The sequence below is a fragment of the Balaenoptera borealis genome, assembly GCF_965194805.1.
Source record: "Balaenoptera borealis genome assembly, chromosome: 19".
Classification (NCBI taxonomy): Eukaryota; Metazoa; Chordata; class Mammalia; order Artiodactyla; family Balaenopteridae; genus Balaenoptera; species Balaenoptera borealis.
The window spans coordinates 1,248,547-1,265,711 of NC_138878.1; the positions used below are offsets into that span (position 1 = coordinate 1,248,547).

The 17,165-nt window shown below is 65.0% G+C and overlaps 1 protein-coding gene across 6 annotated transcripts in view; it reads right to left on the bottom strand.

Moving 5' to 3' along the window:
• Positions 1-2,325: 2,325 nt before the first annotated feature.
• Positions 2,326-17,165, bottom strand: part of ZFPM1 (zinc finger protein, FOG family member 1) — a 69,746-nt gene continuing 54,906 nt past the window's right edge. For 4 of the 6 annotated variants that reach the window (XM_082370086.1, XM_082370082.1, XM_082370084.1 and 1 more), the window contains 6 exons: positions 10,613-10,715; positions 8,833-9,045; positions 5,077-5,310; positions 4,693-4,788; positions 4,465-4,611; positions 2,326-4,315 (listed from right to left, as the gene is read on the bottom strand). In XM_082370086.1, the coding sequence (XP_082226212.1) occupies positions 2,451-4,315; positions 4,465-4,611; positions 4,693-4,788; positions 5,077-5,310; positions 8,833-9,045; positions 10,613-10,715 (2,658 nt within the window). In that variant the 3' untranslated portion in view covers positions 2,326-2,450. The remainder of the gene's footprint in view (positions 4,316-4,464; positions 4,612-4,692; positions 4,789-5,076; positions 5,311-8,832; positions 9,046-10,612; positions 10,716-17,165) is intronic. The other 2 variants (XM_082370085.1, XM_082370083.1) reach the window with 1 other exon arrangement.

A 17,165-nucleotide genomic window follows, 5' to 3' on the forward strand; every position in this document is an offset into this window, starting at 1 on the left:
ATGAGCAGGGTGTTAGGACGGAGGGTCAGGGAAAGTCTCTAAACCGCGTGACAAGGGCAGCCCCTTGCGGGGAGCAGGTGTTGCCGAGACGCTGGAGCAGCATGAACAGGCCTCGCGGCGACGACCAGGGCCTGGCGGCCACCTCTGTGCAGCAGGAGCCGCCGAAGGCCTGTAGCAGGGTGTGACACCACCTGGTCTCCCAGCCACCCGACCTGGCAGTGAAGAGTCGTGTTGGCGGGGGACAGTGCAGTCCATCGGGGGTGGCCGTCCCGGAGGCAGTGAGACGCGCTGAGAGGTTTGGAATTGGCGGCTGAGAGAGAAGCCAGGCGAACTTGTGGACCTGGGGGCCAGGATGGGCAGAGGCGGGTTTCACGGAGTCACAGCTGCTCTGACACTGAGGTGTGAGGAGGTGAGGGTGCTGCTGTCACCAGCTCCGGGGGCAGAGGGTTGATGGCCACGTCTGCACAGGTGTGGGGAGAAGACGCAGCAGGGAGAGCTCAGTCTTGGACGTGTCAGGGCCCTTGAGGGACATGTAGTGGGTGCACTGGTCTGGGCGGGGCGCATGGCCGGGCTAGAGAGATGTAGGGGCCCGGGAACCCGCGTGCCTGCCCAGGAGCGTAAGTGGAGTGAGCTTCGGGGATGGGGGCGGTGGCTCAGAGCCGTGATCCCCCACGGGCGGGGGGCTGGTCTGGGAGCATCAGGGCTCCCAGAGAGGTGGGGAGGAGGCCGAGCGCTGTCCCTGGGCTGCAGCTGGGACGGTGGCGGCAGGTTCTTGGGGAGGACGTGGCGTGGCTTGAGAAGGAGGCAGGGTGTGGGAAACGGGGGTCCGAGGAGGGTGAAGGCGGGCTCTGGGCTGTGGGTGGAGAGCCTAGCACTGGGGACCTTGAGTGGGGCAAGCGCTGCAGGGTGCTGGCCATGCGCCGGGGGGAGAGCAGGGGGCATGTGACCCAGGACCCAGCTGCAGGGCCCAGGACCTCCCTGGTACAAGGCTTGGCCTGGCCAGCAGTTCAGGCCTGGGGTGGGGGTCAGGGGTCGGGTGGGCGTGGACACTGAGGCCCTTTTCTGTGTGGCGCTGTCCTCCACTCACGCGGTGCAGGGGTGGAGGTGAGCACAGATGCTTCGCCTGCCTCCCCCATCCTTCCCCTTTGAGCATCTGTGCTCATCAGCACACAGAGGCGTTCACCCTGCCTCAGGGTTAATGACATCTGCCTCATTTGGTGGCGGGACTCAGAGGCGGAGCCTCAGACTCTCCGGGGCGCAACAATGAGGAGCAGAGTTGAAGGGTCTGGGAGCCTCCCTGCCCGAGTCCAGGAGGGCAGAGCCAGGAAGGCCTTCACAAGGCGGGGCATTTACCCGGAAAGCAGCTTGGCTCCCGGGGCCCCCGACTGTCCAGCAGCCCAGCTGGGGGCAAGCGGGAGGGGGCCGTGTCCCGTGGACCTGTGGGCGAGGTGTGGGGACTGTTCTTGTCCGAACACAAACTCCTTAGCCTGTCACCCCTGAGGGCTGGGCGGGAGGAAACCTGCCTCTAGCGAGGAGGAAAGTGAGTCTGGGTGGGTGGCAGGAAGCACATCTGATGTTTGGAGGCAGAGAAAGGTGAGAGGTCAGGTTTCACTTTCATCTGCAGTAGGCAGCCAGGTATATTGGAAAAGACATTCTGTACTGCAAACAGGGCCACCAGGCTTGAGGATGCCCACAGCCCCCCAGCTGCCAAGTGCCAAGACCACAGTTGGACTCCTCTTGCTTGGGTTTGGCCCAGGTCATGGTCAGCAGTAGCAGCAGGGCAGACTGGGGGTGGTGTGGCCCCCAGTGCCTGTCCGCGGCTCACGCTTCCTTCTCCCCACCCCCCATCAGCCTCGGCAGCGCCCCAGTGCCTGTCAGCAGCTCACTTTCTCCCCCGCCCCCCCCCATCAGCCTCGGCAGCCGCAGGGCTTCATCCTCCCCAACATGCTCCCCTCCCTGGGTTCCTTGGTGGCCCGTGACTGGACAGGTGACATCCAGGCCTCAGGACTCAGCAGGTGGAAGAGCTGTCCGCTGGCCAGGATTAAGCTCTTCCGTTTGGTGTCTGGTGACCAAACCAGAGCTTCTGGCTGGCTCCTGGAGGGCAGCAGCAGTGGACCTAGAAGGGCAGTGCCTGCTCTCCCCGTGCCCCAAGGGGGCCCAGAGCAGTGCCATCAGCCCCGGGTGCAGGGCGAGATGCAGCTCTTAGGGCCAGTGTGTGACTCCGGCCTGCAGTGTCCTGTGTGTACTCACAGGTGGTGCTGGCCCTGCCTGTGCCCTCCCCGCGGGGCCCCGCTGCTCAGAGAACTAGACTGCTCCACCACCGTGCTCAGCAAACTGAACTTCTTTATTAAGTGCCAAGGTCCAGGCGGCCGCTGCCCCCTGCAGCCTCTCTGACGAGGTCTGTGGCCGGAGCGTCCCGGGTCCCCCTGCAGGGCAGCAGCGCCGGGCGCTCACTTCACGTGCTCGGCCGCGTGCGAGGAGCAGTAATACTTCTTGTGGGCGATGAACGTGGACAGGCTGCTGAACCTGATGTTGCACAGGCGGCAGTACCTGTGGTTGCCGTTGGGCACGGAGGCCGGCGTCCCCTGGCTGGGGGTCTGCACGCCCTTGTCCGAGTGGGAGGGGGGCGCCGGCACGGCCTCGGGGGACGTGGCCGGGGGCGGGCCGGGCCGGGGGCTGCCGGCGGGCGGCTCCCAGTGGTCCTGGCCGTTGAGGCCGTCGCGGGGGGCGGCGGGCGAGGGCGTCCGGGCCTCGGCGCCAGGGCCAGAGCCGGCCGGGGGCTTGCCCAGCAGCAGGCCGTGCGCCAGGCGGAAGTGCTCGATGAGGTCGCCGCGCACGACGCCGTTCGGGGGACAGTAGGGGCAGACAACGGCGGGCGGGTCCTCGGGGGTGGCGCGCAGGCGGCGCGGGGCGGAGGGGCACGAGAACTTCTTGTGCGCCAGGTACGCCTCGAGGCTATGGAAGCTCACGCGGCAGGCTGTGCACTCGTGGTAGTCGGCCAGGGCCGGTAGGCCAGGCGGAGGGCCAGGGGCGGCGGCGGGAGCCTGGCGCCGCGGCTTTTTGCTCAGGTCGATAGGGCCTTCCGCCGGGTCTGGGCCGCTTCCGCCTCCATTTCCGCTTCCGGGCCGCGGCGCCGGCGACGCAGGCGGCGTGGGGGCGTGGCCTGGCGCGACGGGCTGGGCAGGTCCGAGCGGGGACGGGGCGGGTCCGAGCGGGGACGGGGCGGGTCCGACCGGGGGTGGGGCGGGTCCGGCCACGTGCAGCTCGTAGAGCTTGCGGCGCCTGCGCGTGCGCACGGGCGGCGCAGCGGGCGCGGGGGTCCCGGAGGTCCCGGTGGTTCCGGCGGGCGGGGGCCGGCGCGGCGGCGGGTCGTGGCGAGAGGCGCAGTAGTACCGCTTGTGCACCGTATAGGTCTCGTGGCGGCTGAAGCGGATGTTGCAGGCCTCGCACAGCGTCCGGCGGGGGTCGTCGTCCTCGTCTGCCCCGCTGCCCGGGCTCGGGCTGCCTTCGCTGCCCCGGCCGCCCGCCTCGGCCTCGGCCTCGGGCGTAGCCGCGCCCCCCGCCTCGTCCTCGCGCGCCCCGGGGCCCGGCGGCGAGCGCGGCTCGTCGGCCTCGGCGGGCGGCGGGGCGGGGGGCGCGCGCGGCGGGGCGGGGGCCGCCTTGGGCCGGCGGGTGGGGGGCGTGTCGTCGGGCGGGCGGCGGCCGGAGCAGTACAGGCGCTTGTGCACATAGAAGTTGTTGACGTTGTTGAAGGTGATGTCGCAGTCGAAACACGTAGCGCCCTTGGGGGCCCCCGTGAAGAGGCCAGCCGGCGCGGCCACCCCCGCGCCCGCCTGCAGCCGGCTGTGCACCAGCTCGGACATCTTGGCCAGGATCTCGGAGGCCGGCGGCGCCGCGGGCAGCTGTGGCAGGAAGAGCGCGCCGGGCCCTGGGCTGGAGCCGGGTGTGGGGCTGGACAGCTCCGCCTTCACGCGCACGGGGCTGGGGCCGGCGCTGGGCGGTGACGGCGTCCGCGACAGGGCCGGGGGCCCTGGCTCCGCCTCCGGCTCCTCCGCCGCCTCCACCTTGATGCTCCTGGGGGTCGCCGGGGTCTCGCCGCCGCCCCCGTTCTGGGGGCCCGCTCTGGCCTCTCCGTTGGTGGCCTCTGCCAGGGCCTTCCTCTCCAGTCCCGGTGATGGGGCGGCCACCAGGCCCAGGTCTGCAGAGGCCAGAGGGCCGTGCAGCGCCGTGTGCTGCTGGAAGCCGGCCAGACTGTCTGCGGGGAGACCCCAGGGGCCACACTTAAGGGCTGGAGCAGGACCTGCCTGGGCCAGACCTGAAGCCGGGGAGGGCGGGAAGGGAGAGCTGGGCTGGGCGCAGAGGTGGTGGAGGGTCGAGGCCGAAACCGACATCCCCCCCCACTCCTCCACCCCTCGTGGCCGGGCCTGCCTCCCCCTTCCCAGTCCTCGGTCCCCAGGGGCTCACCTGCGGGGAGCTTGGCAGTGGGGTGCCCAGTCCCTGGTGAGTAGATCTCAACCTTAGAGCCCGGCTGGCAGACCATGTGGTTGGTCACCAGGTGGCTGTAGAGGATGTCCCTTGTGGTGGAGATGAAGCCGCAGCTGTGGCAGACACCTGCAGGTGGGCTGTGGTGTCAGAGCCCTGCCGGTGGCTGCGCCCCACATACCCCACCGCCCCCTTCCTGGCCCCGCTTACCCGTCAGCGTGTCTGTGTGCACCTTGAGGTGCCGCTCGCAGTTGGCCTTGGTGGTGAAGGCGGACAGGCAGATGAGACACACGAAGGGGCGCTCTCCTGGAACATGGGGCCCGGTTAGGGAGCCTGGCTGGCCGAGGACTACGGCACGGGCATGTGTGGAGGACCCCTAAGCTCTGCCTCCTAGGACCCCAGCGGGGGCCCAGCCCCCAGCCGACCACCCAGCTGATCGCAGGCGGGCCGCGTGGCCCGGGGCCCTGTGGGAGGCTGCTCGGCGTGGTGGGAGGGCCACTCGGGCACGCCCACGGCAGCTGTGCAACCCCAGGGTAAGTGCAGTGGGCATGCATGGCTTGGGTGGGGAGACACGCTGTTGGGGGCGGGGCTCACCGCTGTGGCTGCGCATGTGGATCTCCAGGGAGCTGGCGCTGGGGCAGCTTTTGCGGCACTGGGGGAAGGGGCAGACCCGCTCGTTGGGGTAGGTCTCCTTGGGCTTCTCGTCGGGGGCGGCCACGGCGGGGGAGCTGGTGCCCTGGCGGCTGGCGCAGTAGTAGAGGAGGTGGGCTTGTAGGTTCCGCTCGCTGCGGTACCAGATGCCGCAGTCCTTGCAGGGAAAGACGTCTTCTGCGGGTGGGAGAGGCGGGCGCAGCCTGAGTGGTGCCCCGGCAGCAGTGCCGGCTGCCTACCACCCGGGGCAGGCCGTGGGCCCTCTACAACACGAGGGCTGTGCCCCAGCGTCCTCCAGCGTGGGGGGGGGGGGGGGTTTGTGACCTGGGCTGTCCCTCTTCACTGCTTTGCCTTCTCAGGTGTCCCTTGATAACTGTGTCCCCTCTCTGCGGATCTCCAGGATGCCATGGGGACTTGTGGATGGGGTGTGAGTGACCCCCAGGATGGCCCCTGGGCTGCGTCCCGACAGTGAGCCCCATAAGGAGACACTGTGGTCTCTTGGGGGTGCCCAGGGAAGGAGCGAGGCTGGGGTCCGTGACCTGATTGTCTCTGTGACTTGGTGGGGGCGATGGGAGTCGCGGGCTGGCGTGGAGCTGGGTGCCCGTGGAGGAGGAGGAGGAGACAGGTGTGTGCGTGTGAGCGGGTGTGTGGGGAGCTGGGTGCCCTTGGAGGAGGAGGAGGAGACAGGTGTGTGCGTGTGAGCGGGTGTGTGGGCGGCTGGGTGCCTGAGCCCCAAGCACTGGGGCAGGAGGGCGAGAGGTGAGCGTGGCTCTGGGTGGGCAGGGGGCTGAGGCCAGGAGCTGCAGAGGACGAGGAGCTGCCCGGTGCACCGCCCTTCCCCCTACCCGCCAAACATCTGATGGCTCTTTGTGTTACTGGTCAGAACTTGCTGAATTCACCACATTGAACCCAGGTGGGCTGCCTCTACCTTTGCAGTTTATGGGGGTTTGGATGGTGGGGGTGGATTTGCCAGCTGGTGAGGATTCTCTGGTGGGTGCTTCAGCAGCCCTCCGCTTCTCAGCAGAATGATAAGGAATGTTCTGTTGTTTCTGTCCCTGCTCCTTGGCCGGCCACCCCTTGGCTGAACCCAGGGCAGCGGGGAGACATTGTTCTGGGTCTCGACCTTGACCTTCACATGGAATGGAGGGGCCTGGAACACCTTTTGGGGGTTTTAACTTCTGCAGGTTAGGATGTGTTTTTCAGCCCGTTGGTTGGCAGTTACTGAACAGGTGGTCTGCCTGCCGCCCCCCGGGGGGGGGCTGCCAGGTTTCCACCTTGTGCCTCTTTTAAGGAATTTAGTACCTGTCTGTCAAGTGAGGCGGGCACTCCTCACGCCCCTGTGCCTGCGGTGTTTCCGGCTTAACTCTTCCTCCTGTGTTGTTTATTTCTGGTTTTCAAGTTCCCTTTTATTTGGGGGTCTCAAGGCAGCTCTGTTCTCTATCAGCTGAGGCCTTGAGCTGGGATCCGGGTCTGAGGGGCCAGCGGTGGGCTTCTGTTCGTATCTGCAGGGCCAGTGCTGGGGACTGTCCCGCTGCTTGCGGCATAGGGAAGGGACAGGCAGCCTCGGAGGCCGGCGTGGGCCGCAGCCGCAGCCCTAAAGCTCAGCAAGGACGGCCGTCACCCCACCAACCCAGGGCTGACCTCGGGCCAAGTCCTGGGTGGATGCAGCCCAGGTAACCTGCACAGACACCTCAAGATCGGCATTACCTTTACTGCTTCCACACATGAGAAAACTTTTTGAGGCCCAGAGTGGTGGAGTCTCAAGAATTAAACCAGGTCTGATTGACTTTGGAGCTCGGGTTCTGAAAGCCCTTCTAGACCACCAGTAGGAGAGGCCCATGTGGGGTTGGTATAAACAATGTCTAGCCCACCATGCCCTCACAGACAAAGTATCAGACCCAAGGGGAGGGAAACCGAGGCCCAGAGAGGCTGCTCCTGGGCGGGCTTGAGAGGAAGCCCTCCAGCACCCGGGGCTCCCTGCAGCCCCCCCACCCCCAAAAGAGACAGAGGCAGCCCCCCGGGCACCCGATGCCATTCCCTGCCCTGGTTGGGTGGCCGTCCTGGCCTCTGAGAGACCCTTCCATCCAGCACCCTTCTTTCCTGAAACCTCAACGTTCAGACAAGACCCCCGTTTGCTCACCACCACTCTCTCAGCCCCCCTGCAGGACCCCATCCTCCCTGGGGCAGTGGCCTTGCCCTGTCCGGCCCAGTCCCTCCATGCAGGCTCTGGGGACGGGCCGCCCGCCTGTGCTTGTCCCCACCCCCTCTGGTGTCACCCTCCTCACTTGGCTGCCAGTGTTTGGGTCACGGTGACCTCCATGCTGCCTGCCCTTGGTCTCAACACAGCCGGGCCACGGCAGACCATCGGCAGACGCCTCCCCTCACCCCTGGCTCTGGTGTCTGCAGGTCCTGTCTCCCCCTGGGGCCTCGTCCTGCCCGGAGCTCCCCCACTCTGACCACACCCTGAGCCCCAGCACGTGTCCCCCAGTCGCCGCCTGGGCTCCACTTAGTGCCCAACAGGCGTCTCGGGTCAGGCTGCTCAGAACGGGCCCTCCACCCTGACTGCGATGGGACGGACAGTGTCCGCCCCGCGGCCATGCTGAAGCCCCGGCCTCGCGCTGCCGCCTCCCCCCCGACCCCCGGCAGGCCCTGTTCACTCCAGTGCCCCTCTGGCCTCTGCCATGGTGCCTCCACCCGCTTAAAGCCGTCATCACGTTTGACCTGCTTAAAAAGGTCACTTTTCTCCCAATTTTACAACCCTACAGTCTCCCTCTAGTAGCCATGCAATTTTAGAACTAAATGGGGTCGTACCCTTTGCTGCCTGAAAGTCCCCTGCCGCGGTCGTTTCTCTGAGAAGGAACCCCAGCCCTGGTCCGGGGCCACCCTCGGAGTCTGGCTCTGGCCACGGTGGCCGTCTCGCTGGGCCCGGGCCATCCGCTCAGCTGCTCTCCCTGGCGCGCGGGTCTCTTGAGCACCCCAGCCGCTGCCCTCCTTCGTGGATGTGCCTGTGGCCGCCTGCCTCCCCTAGTAAGGCTGCCCCCGCCCCTGGAGTGGTGGCGCCCTCAGGGCGGGCAGCTGTCCCCACCTCGGTGACCCCAGTGCCTTGACCGCTTGGTTTGGTGTGGATGTTGAACAAGGATTTGAGAAACGAGCGAATCTTGTCGGTTCTCAGACCCTCCGCTGCTTGTGGGGAGGAGTGAGTGACAAACGTGGTCCCTCCACTCCAGCTCTCCTCACTGGCGGCTCTGCCCCAGGGGACACTTGGCCACGTCCTTCACAACTGGGAGGTGGGGATGGTACCAGCGTCTAGTGGGCGAGGGCAGGGCTGCTGCTGGACACCCCACGGTGCATGTATCCAAGACTCCACCCCCACCCCGCGCGGCCTCTCCAGCTGGTGGTCTAGAAGGGCCCTCAGGACCCCGCGGAGCGTGTGCCAGAGGCGCCGTGGTGAGAAGCCCGCTCTGCTGCAGACCCGCCTCCCCGTCAGCATCTGTGCGCTCACCACGTGGCCCGCTGCACGCTGGCTGCACCCTGGAGCCCCTCCTGGGACCCCACTGCCAGGCCCCCGTGCACGCCCCCGGGGCGCATGCCCTCCTCTGTTCAGGTGGCAGTGGTGACCGGTCTTTGCAGAGCCTGAGCTGGGCACCGCCTGCAGCCCTGAGCCTGGGGTGGGGGGCGGGCCGGCAGCGGGTTACTCACTGTTGACAACTGCAGTCGCGAGGATGGACGCCATGCCGGCCTGCTGGGGCAGGAGCTGGATGTCGGCGGCGGGGGAGGGGGCCAGGCCCTCGGGCTCCGCGGGCTCCTCCTTCGCAGGCTGGCGGGGGGCGCTGTGGGGCTCGGCCGCGAGGAGCACGCTGAGCCGCCCGCCCGCGGCCACCGGCCTGGTGAGCCTGCACCAGAGGGCGCCATCTGCGGGGGGAGGGCGTCTGTGACGGGGCGCCGGCAGCCCCAGGCCCCCACGGCCATGCCTCCGCGCCGCCCCAGCTTAGGCACGGGGGTTCCGAAGCCGGCGTGGTGGCCGGGGAGAGGCCACACCCGGGTTCGCAGCTGTGGCCGTCTGGTTTCCGTGGCGCGCCTGCCTCCTCCGAGCGACTAGGTGTTGCCCCGGCTCTGCCTGCTCTTGGGGCCTCCCTGCCTGTGCCCGTCTGAGCGGGAGGGCCCTCTTCCGGGAGAGGGGAGCAGAGCGGCCGGGAGGGCCTGGGAGCCGCTCTCCCGCGCCCTAGAAAGGCCTCCCAGCTCCTCGCGACTCAGCCAGCGCGGCTGTTGCCACGGTGGCCTGCGGGGGGCAGCCTTGGCCAACAGGACCCGGGCTGAGCTGCCCGCAGGTCCGGCCACCTCCAGCGTCCGGCGCAGAGGCGCAGGCCCCACGGGACCAGGCCACCTGGCTGGCATCAGCACCGCAGGGACCCTTGTGCTGCCTGCCTGGGCAGATGAACCCTGTTGACCAGGCGAGCAGGGGGGGCGGGCCAGGCACTGCTAGCTGGGCCACGTCCCCGCCAGGTGTACGAACCCCCAGCTGGTCACCTGCTGCCAACCTGGGCCCTCACAGCACCCCAAAGCAGGGAGGGTGGGCCGGGGTCCTCTCCCCCTACAGAGGGGCAGACAGGCACACGGGTGCCGTGCTAGCCAGGTCCTCGGGGTCAACGGCAGGTCAGATGGAACGCTCAGGTCCCCGGATGCTGACCTCAGCACCTGCTCTGACCCCTGCTGTGCCCTGGAGGCCCCCAGCTGGGGAGGGGCTGGGGGGGTGTTGGAGCAGCAGCCCAGCTTGCCCCTGCCCACCTCCAGTGGCCTTTGGCTCTGTCCTGAAACGAGGCTGCCCACAGGACATTTAGTCCAGTGTGTTCAGGAGGCGATGGTGAGGGCGACACCCCCAGAACACTCTACCAAAGCGGAGTCCCCCCCCACCCAGAGGAAGGGGGTGGATTTCCCGTGGCCACGCTGCGGTGGATGGCTCTTGCTTGGCTGTAGAAGTTGTCACGTGTCTATCCCCACATCCTCCCCGGGACCTGAGCTGCCTCATCTGTAATGGAGGGGGGGGCGTCCCCCGCCCTCCCAGGGCCACTCCTGGAAGGTGCAGGGATGCAGGAGGGACGTGGGGCGCAGAGCTTTCCTCGGCTTCACAAAACAGAGGCCCCAGAAGGTGCGGGGACCTGTCCCAGGCCCCCCAGCTGGGTTTGGACATGGCCCTCCTGACCCCTCCTGGAGGGAGCCAGGCTGCACAGGGCCCTGGCCCAGCGGGCACCCCCAGAGGCCCCGAGGGCAGTCCTGGCCTGGGCCCGCTCTCCCCAACCCCCGGGGCTGACACCTGTCCAGCCCTAGGCGAGCATTAATGGGGGCGCTGGGCGTGTGGTGGCAGCGGTGGCCAGCCCCTCGGCCCGGCCCAAGCAGGCTGGTTTCCCTTTAAGGGCCGGCCCAGGGGGAGCCGGGACCCCCACCCTCCGGAAGGCAGTGAGGGAAGCGCCAGGATACCAACCCTTCCTGTAGATCTCCGAGTTGGCTTCGGCCTCGGTCAGGGCCCGGGGCAGCGTCCTCAGCCAGCAGGCCTCGTCCTCCAGCAGCAGGGTCAGGGCCGGGCTCTGGGGGCGGGGAGGGGGGTCAGCAAGGACTCAGTCATGCCCTCGGACACAGTCAGCAGGAGAGAGGCTGGCCGGGGCGGCGGGGGGGCTCCCTGTCTTTGGCTGTGCCAAGCGCTGTGCTGGCGACACGCATGCAGCAGGGAGCCAGTGCCTGCCATGGGTCAGGCGCTGGTTTCCCTTGGAAACTGAGGCCCAGAGAGGTGAAGCAACTTGCCTAAGGTCACACAGCCAGTGAGTGGCAGAGCGGGGAGGCACACCTGGACCTCCGGTCTTGCTGCCCCCTCCCTGGTGGGGCACTGGGCCGGGCGCAGGCGCCTCCCACACAGGCCCCCAGAGACCTGCAGAGTGAGCTGTGGGAGCGGCCGCACGGCACGCGGGCCCGCAGATGCCTCGTCCCACCTGCCTGGGCCCAGCAGCCGCCTGAGGTCGCGGGCAGCAAGACGACCCCCCCACCGAGGCTGGCTCAGCACCTGGCCTCCCTGCGGCTCGCAGACTGTGGTCAGCCCCTCGCCCAGCCACGCTCTCTCCGGCGGCCTGGTCTGCGAGCCGGGCCTCTGCAGCGCCCAGAGCGGAAGAGCACTCTGAGCTCGGTTCTCACTCGGGGCTGCCCGCGGCCCCCGAGGGGGTGGCCTGATTTCCGGTGCCCTCCCCCACCCTCCCCAGGCAGCACTGCAAACATACGTCCCCTGTCCCAACATGGCCTGGTGCTGGGAGGGGGCTGGCCCTTGCCACACGGAGGCGATGAGGTACAGACCCTGGCCCTGCCTGGCCACAGAAAGTTAGGGTGATGACCGCTGCCGCCCCTCAGGCCGCAGCCCCAGGGCTGGATGGGTTCTGGACGGCTCCTCTCCTGGGGGCGGGGTCCCCAAGCTCCGCCACTGGCGCCGTGTGGAAAGGCACAGCACATTCGTGTCGGGAGTATTTTCTTTGTTTTATGCAAGTGAAAGCTTTTAAGTCAAACTGTGTATCAGAACCTCTAACTGAAGGACCAGTGTCACTTGCCGTCACCTGGATGGGGGCACCTGGCCAGGAAGCTACCGTGATGGGATGGCTGGAGCAAGTGACACATGGGAGGTTCCCTGACGTGTTCTGGGCACCTCCCCGCCTGGTCCAAGCCCACGGCTTTACTGGGCTTTGCCTGCAGGGACCATGTGGGCTCCAGAGCTGGGCATCGGGTCCAGTCCAGACTCCCTGCCTGTGCCCAATAGCCAGCACCGTGCCCGCCCTCCCTGGGCCCAGCACCTCTGCAAACGGCAATGCCCCGAGCCCGCGGGCTCCCTCGACCGTCCTTGTGCTGCCACCTGCTCTGGGGGTGGGTCACATCCCTCTTTGACTCAGTTTCCCCGGGGCACTGGGAAGTCGAAGCCTGTGTGAAGCCCTCCTTTTCAGACAGTGCCCTCCTGTCACGTGACAAACACAGGACAAACAGGAGTCCCGCCACCCTTGCTTCTCCATTCCCTTCGGCCAGCAGGACACAGCGGGCAGAGGCTGTGCCTTTGGGCCCAGGAGGCTGACATCCACTGGGGCAGCAGGCCAGCAACCGCCAGGTTGTCAACGGGGGGCGAGTGTCTCCACCAAGGAGCACGCTTTAACGGACGGCTAGCTGCAGGGCTGGGGGTCCCCGTCACCCACAGCTGGGGGCAGGCTGGGGGGCGGGGCTGGCACAGCAGCGACTGACCGGCGGCTCCCACGTCCCGGCTCTCCTGACCGGGGCCAGCACAGAGGCGGAGGCCAGGGTCTCCCTGAGTCTCTAATGAATATTAATGAGTGGAGGAGGGAGAAAAAAATTAATCTGCCTGATCCTCCGATGGGTGCTGCGGTAACGATATGAAATCTAATTATTCGTCCCAATATTTCTAAACCCTCAAACTGAGACTGACAGCCTCCCGGTCGGTTTAATGCTTATCACTCCCGGGAGCGGCGTGTTCGCGGCATGATAAAAGCGCCCGCGCGCGGCTCTGCTGACGCTGCAGAACCCCTGAACTTCCGCGTCCGTCCGAGTGGAGGGGAGACGGCAGCGCTGTGTTCCCGGCTCTGTGCCTCCTGCTGGGAGCGGCCCCTCGCCTGGCGGCTGCCCTGGGCGGGCTGGGTGCCCGTGAGGGCGGGTGAGGGGCAGGGGACGGGGACGTGGGGACCTGGAGGGGGCTTGCATCCTGCGCCGCGCGCCCGACTTGCAGGAGGAGAGGGGCCAGGAGATCCAGGCCGTACGACCACCAGGCCCTTCACCCTCGTTTCCCCAGCCCTTAACACTCTGGGGGGCCCTGGCCCCCACTTAAATGGGGCAGGCTGAGTCCACCATCTCCAGCCGCCCTGCCTGCGCATGCACCCCAGGGGTGCAGGAGCCGGCGCCCCACGGCTCCGGGGAGAGGAGCACGGCCCTGCCCAGTCTGCCCCTGTCCCCGTCCCTGCAGGGCGGCAACGCGCACTGTCCCGGGCAGCTGGACCCTGCCGTGCGCTAGGGCTACAGCTCGCCCCCCTGCCCTATTATTTATTTTCTCCCCCCAACCCCCAATTCCAAGCAGCCCTGGAACAGAAGCCCTTTTCTCTGGTGGTTGAAGGCACCGGGCCGAGGCAGGCTCCCTTCCTGGCCCTGCCCGTGGGCAGCGGGGTGCAAGCCTAAAACGATCAGAGATGTGTGTGCTGCCGGCCACCTCCCCTCCACCGGCGCCCCAGGCTCACTGCTGGGTCTGGGTCTGGGTCCAGCTTGCCCCAGACAGGCCGGGTGCGGCGTCTGCAAGAAGCTTAGCCCCCACCCTGCCTCAGCCCTGGGGGTCGCCCTGTCCCTCCCTCCTGACTCCAGGCCGCCCCACCCAGCCCCGGGACAGCGGGCGGCCACTTTAAATTCTCTGGGTGCATCTGAGAACCCTCCTTGTTCCCCCAACAAAGAGGTCAGTGTCTGGGTTCTGTGCCCACTGATAACCATCAGAAACCCTATCTCTACCGCATCCGCTGTAACAGCCGTATCTGAGGCTGTTCCCAAACTCGCCGTGCAGCGCATGAAGTAGCGTCGAGGGGAGGTCGGAGGTCGGGGCTGGGGCAGACCTGGGGTGGGCTCTGATTGGGGCCTGCACCCGTCTCTTTCAGCGTGTCCTGAGAAGCCCCCACCTGCGTCCCACTCACCATCGCCAGAGGCAATGGCTTTCCGCCCTTGGCACCAGACGTTGCACGAGGCAAGAGAAGCACAACACGGGCAGCTCAAGGCATGGCCCCATCTGGCAAAGAAAGACCCATACTGCACCATGCCTGGGCTGAGCGCCTTCCCTTGGGAATTACTCCCTCTCACAGGCAGAGGGAGAGGGGCCTCGCCAGGAGGGCACCGGGCTCGTGCACTGGAGCCCCATCACCCCCTGGCCTGGGGTCATCCTGCTGTGAGTTTGGCTCTGCCAGGCGATGACCGCTGACGACAGCCTTTGCAGGGGCCCCATGTGGAGGGCCGCTCAGAGCCCATCTGCGGGGGGTCAGCTGGCGGCTGGGCCTGGATGGTCCCACGTCAGCCTCACAGGCAGGGGCTTTCTGCTCAGACCCGCTGCCCTGCTCGCCATCCGGGGGGTACCTCCCAGCTCTCACTGATGTCACGGTGGCCTCGTGGCTAAAGTGGGTGAGCCATGGGGGGACAACTGGACAGATGGATGGGCCGAGTGAGTGCGGGCCCATTCGTTCATCCATCCATCCATCCACCCATCCTTCCAACATCCATCTGTCCATTCACCATCTACTCCTCCATCTACCTTCTACCCATTCACCCACCATCCATTAATCCATCAGCACATCCACTGACTCACCTATCTATCCACCATCCACCCGTCCATCCACCTTCGACCCATCAATCCACTGTACACCCGTTCATTCACCTTTCACCCGTCCATCCATCCATCCAACCACCTATCCACCATCCACCCGTCCATCCACCATTCTTTATCCATGCACACATCCACTCACCCATCTGTCCATCCCCCTGTCCACCCGCCATCCAGCCATCCATGCACCTTCTGACCATCCATCTAGCAGCATTCAACCTTCCATCTACCATCTACCTGTCTGTCCACCCGTCCACCCACCTGACCATCTATCACCCATGTATCCACTATCTACCTGTCTATCTATCATCCATTTATCCATCCACACATCTACCCGTCCATCCTCCTCCTACCATCCACACGGCAATCCACTCTCCATTTATCCATCCACATCTCCACTCACCCATCCATCCACATCCATCCACCATCCATCCGTTTATTCATCCACACATCCACTAACCCACCCATCCACCCATCCATCCATCTCTGCTCATCGTTCTACCTTCCACCCATCAGTCCACCGTCTCCTGTCCATCCATCCACCATTAATTTATCCATCCAGTATCCACTCACCCTCCCATCCATCCACCCGTCCATCCACTGTCTACCTGTTTATCTACCTTCTACCCATCCATCCAACATCCACTCATCTGTCCACCACCCCCTGTCCATCCACCATCCACCCATGCATCCACCATCTGCCTGTCCAACGACCTTCTACCCATCCACCCGTCCTACACCATCTACCAGTCTATCCACTATCCATCCTATATCCACTCACCCACCAATCCATCCACCTGTCCATCCACCATCCACCCTTCCAACCACCCTCTACCCGTCTATCCACCATGCATTTATCCACCCACTCACCCACCCACCCACCCATCCACTCACCACACATCCATCCACTTTCTCTGTCCGTCCACCATTGATCCATCCATCTGCCCCCGTCCATGCACCATCTACCTGTCCATCCACCCATCTATCCACCATCTATCCGTCCATCCACCAACCATTTTTCCATCCAATATCTACTCACTCACCCCTCCAACCATCTACCCGTCATCCACCACACCTGTCCATCCACCATCCACCTGTCCATCCACATACACCCTTCCAACCACCCTCTACCCGTCCATCCACCATCCATTATCCATTCAATATCCACTCACTGCCCCTCCACAACCATCCCTCTACCATCCACTGTCCATCCACCTTCCACCCGTCCATTTACCACCCACTCATCCATCCACCATCCTTCTTCTACCTGCCCATCCACCATCCCCCCTCCATCAACCATCCACCTGTCCATCCACCATCCAGCCATCCATGCACCTTCTGCCCATCCATCTAGCATTCAACCTTCCATTTACCATCTACCTGTACATGCATCTATCTACCTGTCCATCCATCCATCTACCCATCCACCGGCTACTTGTCCATCTACTGTCCATCATCTATCCGCCATTTATCTGTCCATCCACCCTCCATTTATCCATTCAATATCCACTCAACTGCCTCTCCACAACCATCCACCCATCCCTCTATCATCCACTGTCCATCCACCTTCTCCCCGTCCATCCACCATCCATCTACCTTCTACCTGTCTATCTGCCATCCATTTATCCATCCACACCTCCACTCACCCACCCACCCATCCATCCACCATGCACCCTTCTATACACCTTGTACCCACCATCCACCAATCCATCCACACATCCAATCACCCACCCATGCAGCCACCTTCTCCTTCTCCCCTGCCCATCCACCTGGCCATCCAACTTCTACTCGTCCATCCACCATCCATTATCCATTCAATATCCACTCAACTGATCCTCCACAACCATCCACCCATCTATCCACCATTCACCCATCCTTCCACCTTCTAATTGTCCATCCACCCTTCCGTCAACCATCCACCTTCTACTCATCCATCCATCTACCTGTCCCCACCCACCCATCCATCCATCTACCTGTACATATATCCAACTACCATCTACCTGTCCATCTCTCCATCCACTCATCTCTCCTCCATCTACATGTCCATCTACCATTCACCCATCCATCCATCTTCCACTGGTCCATCCATCTTCCACTGGTCCATCCACCTTCTACCCATCTATCTATCATCTTCCTGTCCACACATCCATCTACCCGTCCACCCACCATTCACCAATCCATCCACCCACCTTTACCTATCCATCTACCTGTCTATCCATCCATCCCTCCCTCCACCATCTACCCCTCCACATACAATCCATTTATCCATCTACACATCCACCCACCACCCATCCATCCATCCATCCTGAACATTTCTTCTGCATCTGAGTACAAGTTTTAGAACTGCTGCGCCTCCAAGCCCTGGGTTTCTGTGGTGGAACCACAGCTGGATCCTAGGGGACCTTGAGGTCCCACAGCAAGTTGGTGCCAGAACCAATTCTCGACTCCTGGCAGGCTCTGCGTGCTGTGTCCTTTCTGGGGTACCACCCCCGACGCCCAGTGTGTGCGGGGACTGTGAGGGGAGACTCCTTGCCTCCCCTCCGGCCTGCAAGCAGCCTGGGCCTGAGGAGACCAGTGGGAAAGGGTTGCCACACCCCAGCGTCGCCCCTCTCCCACTTCCCTCTCCAAACAGCGACGACAAACTGCCTGGCGG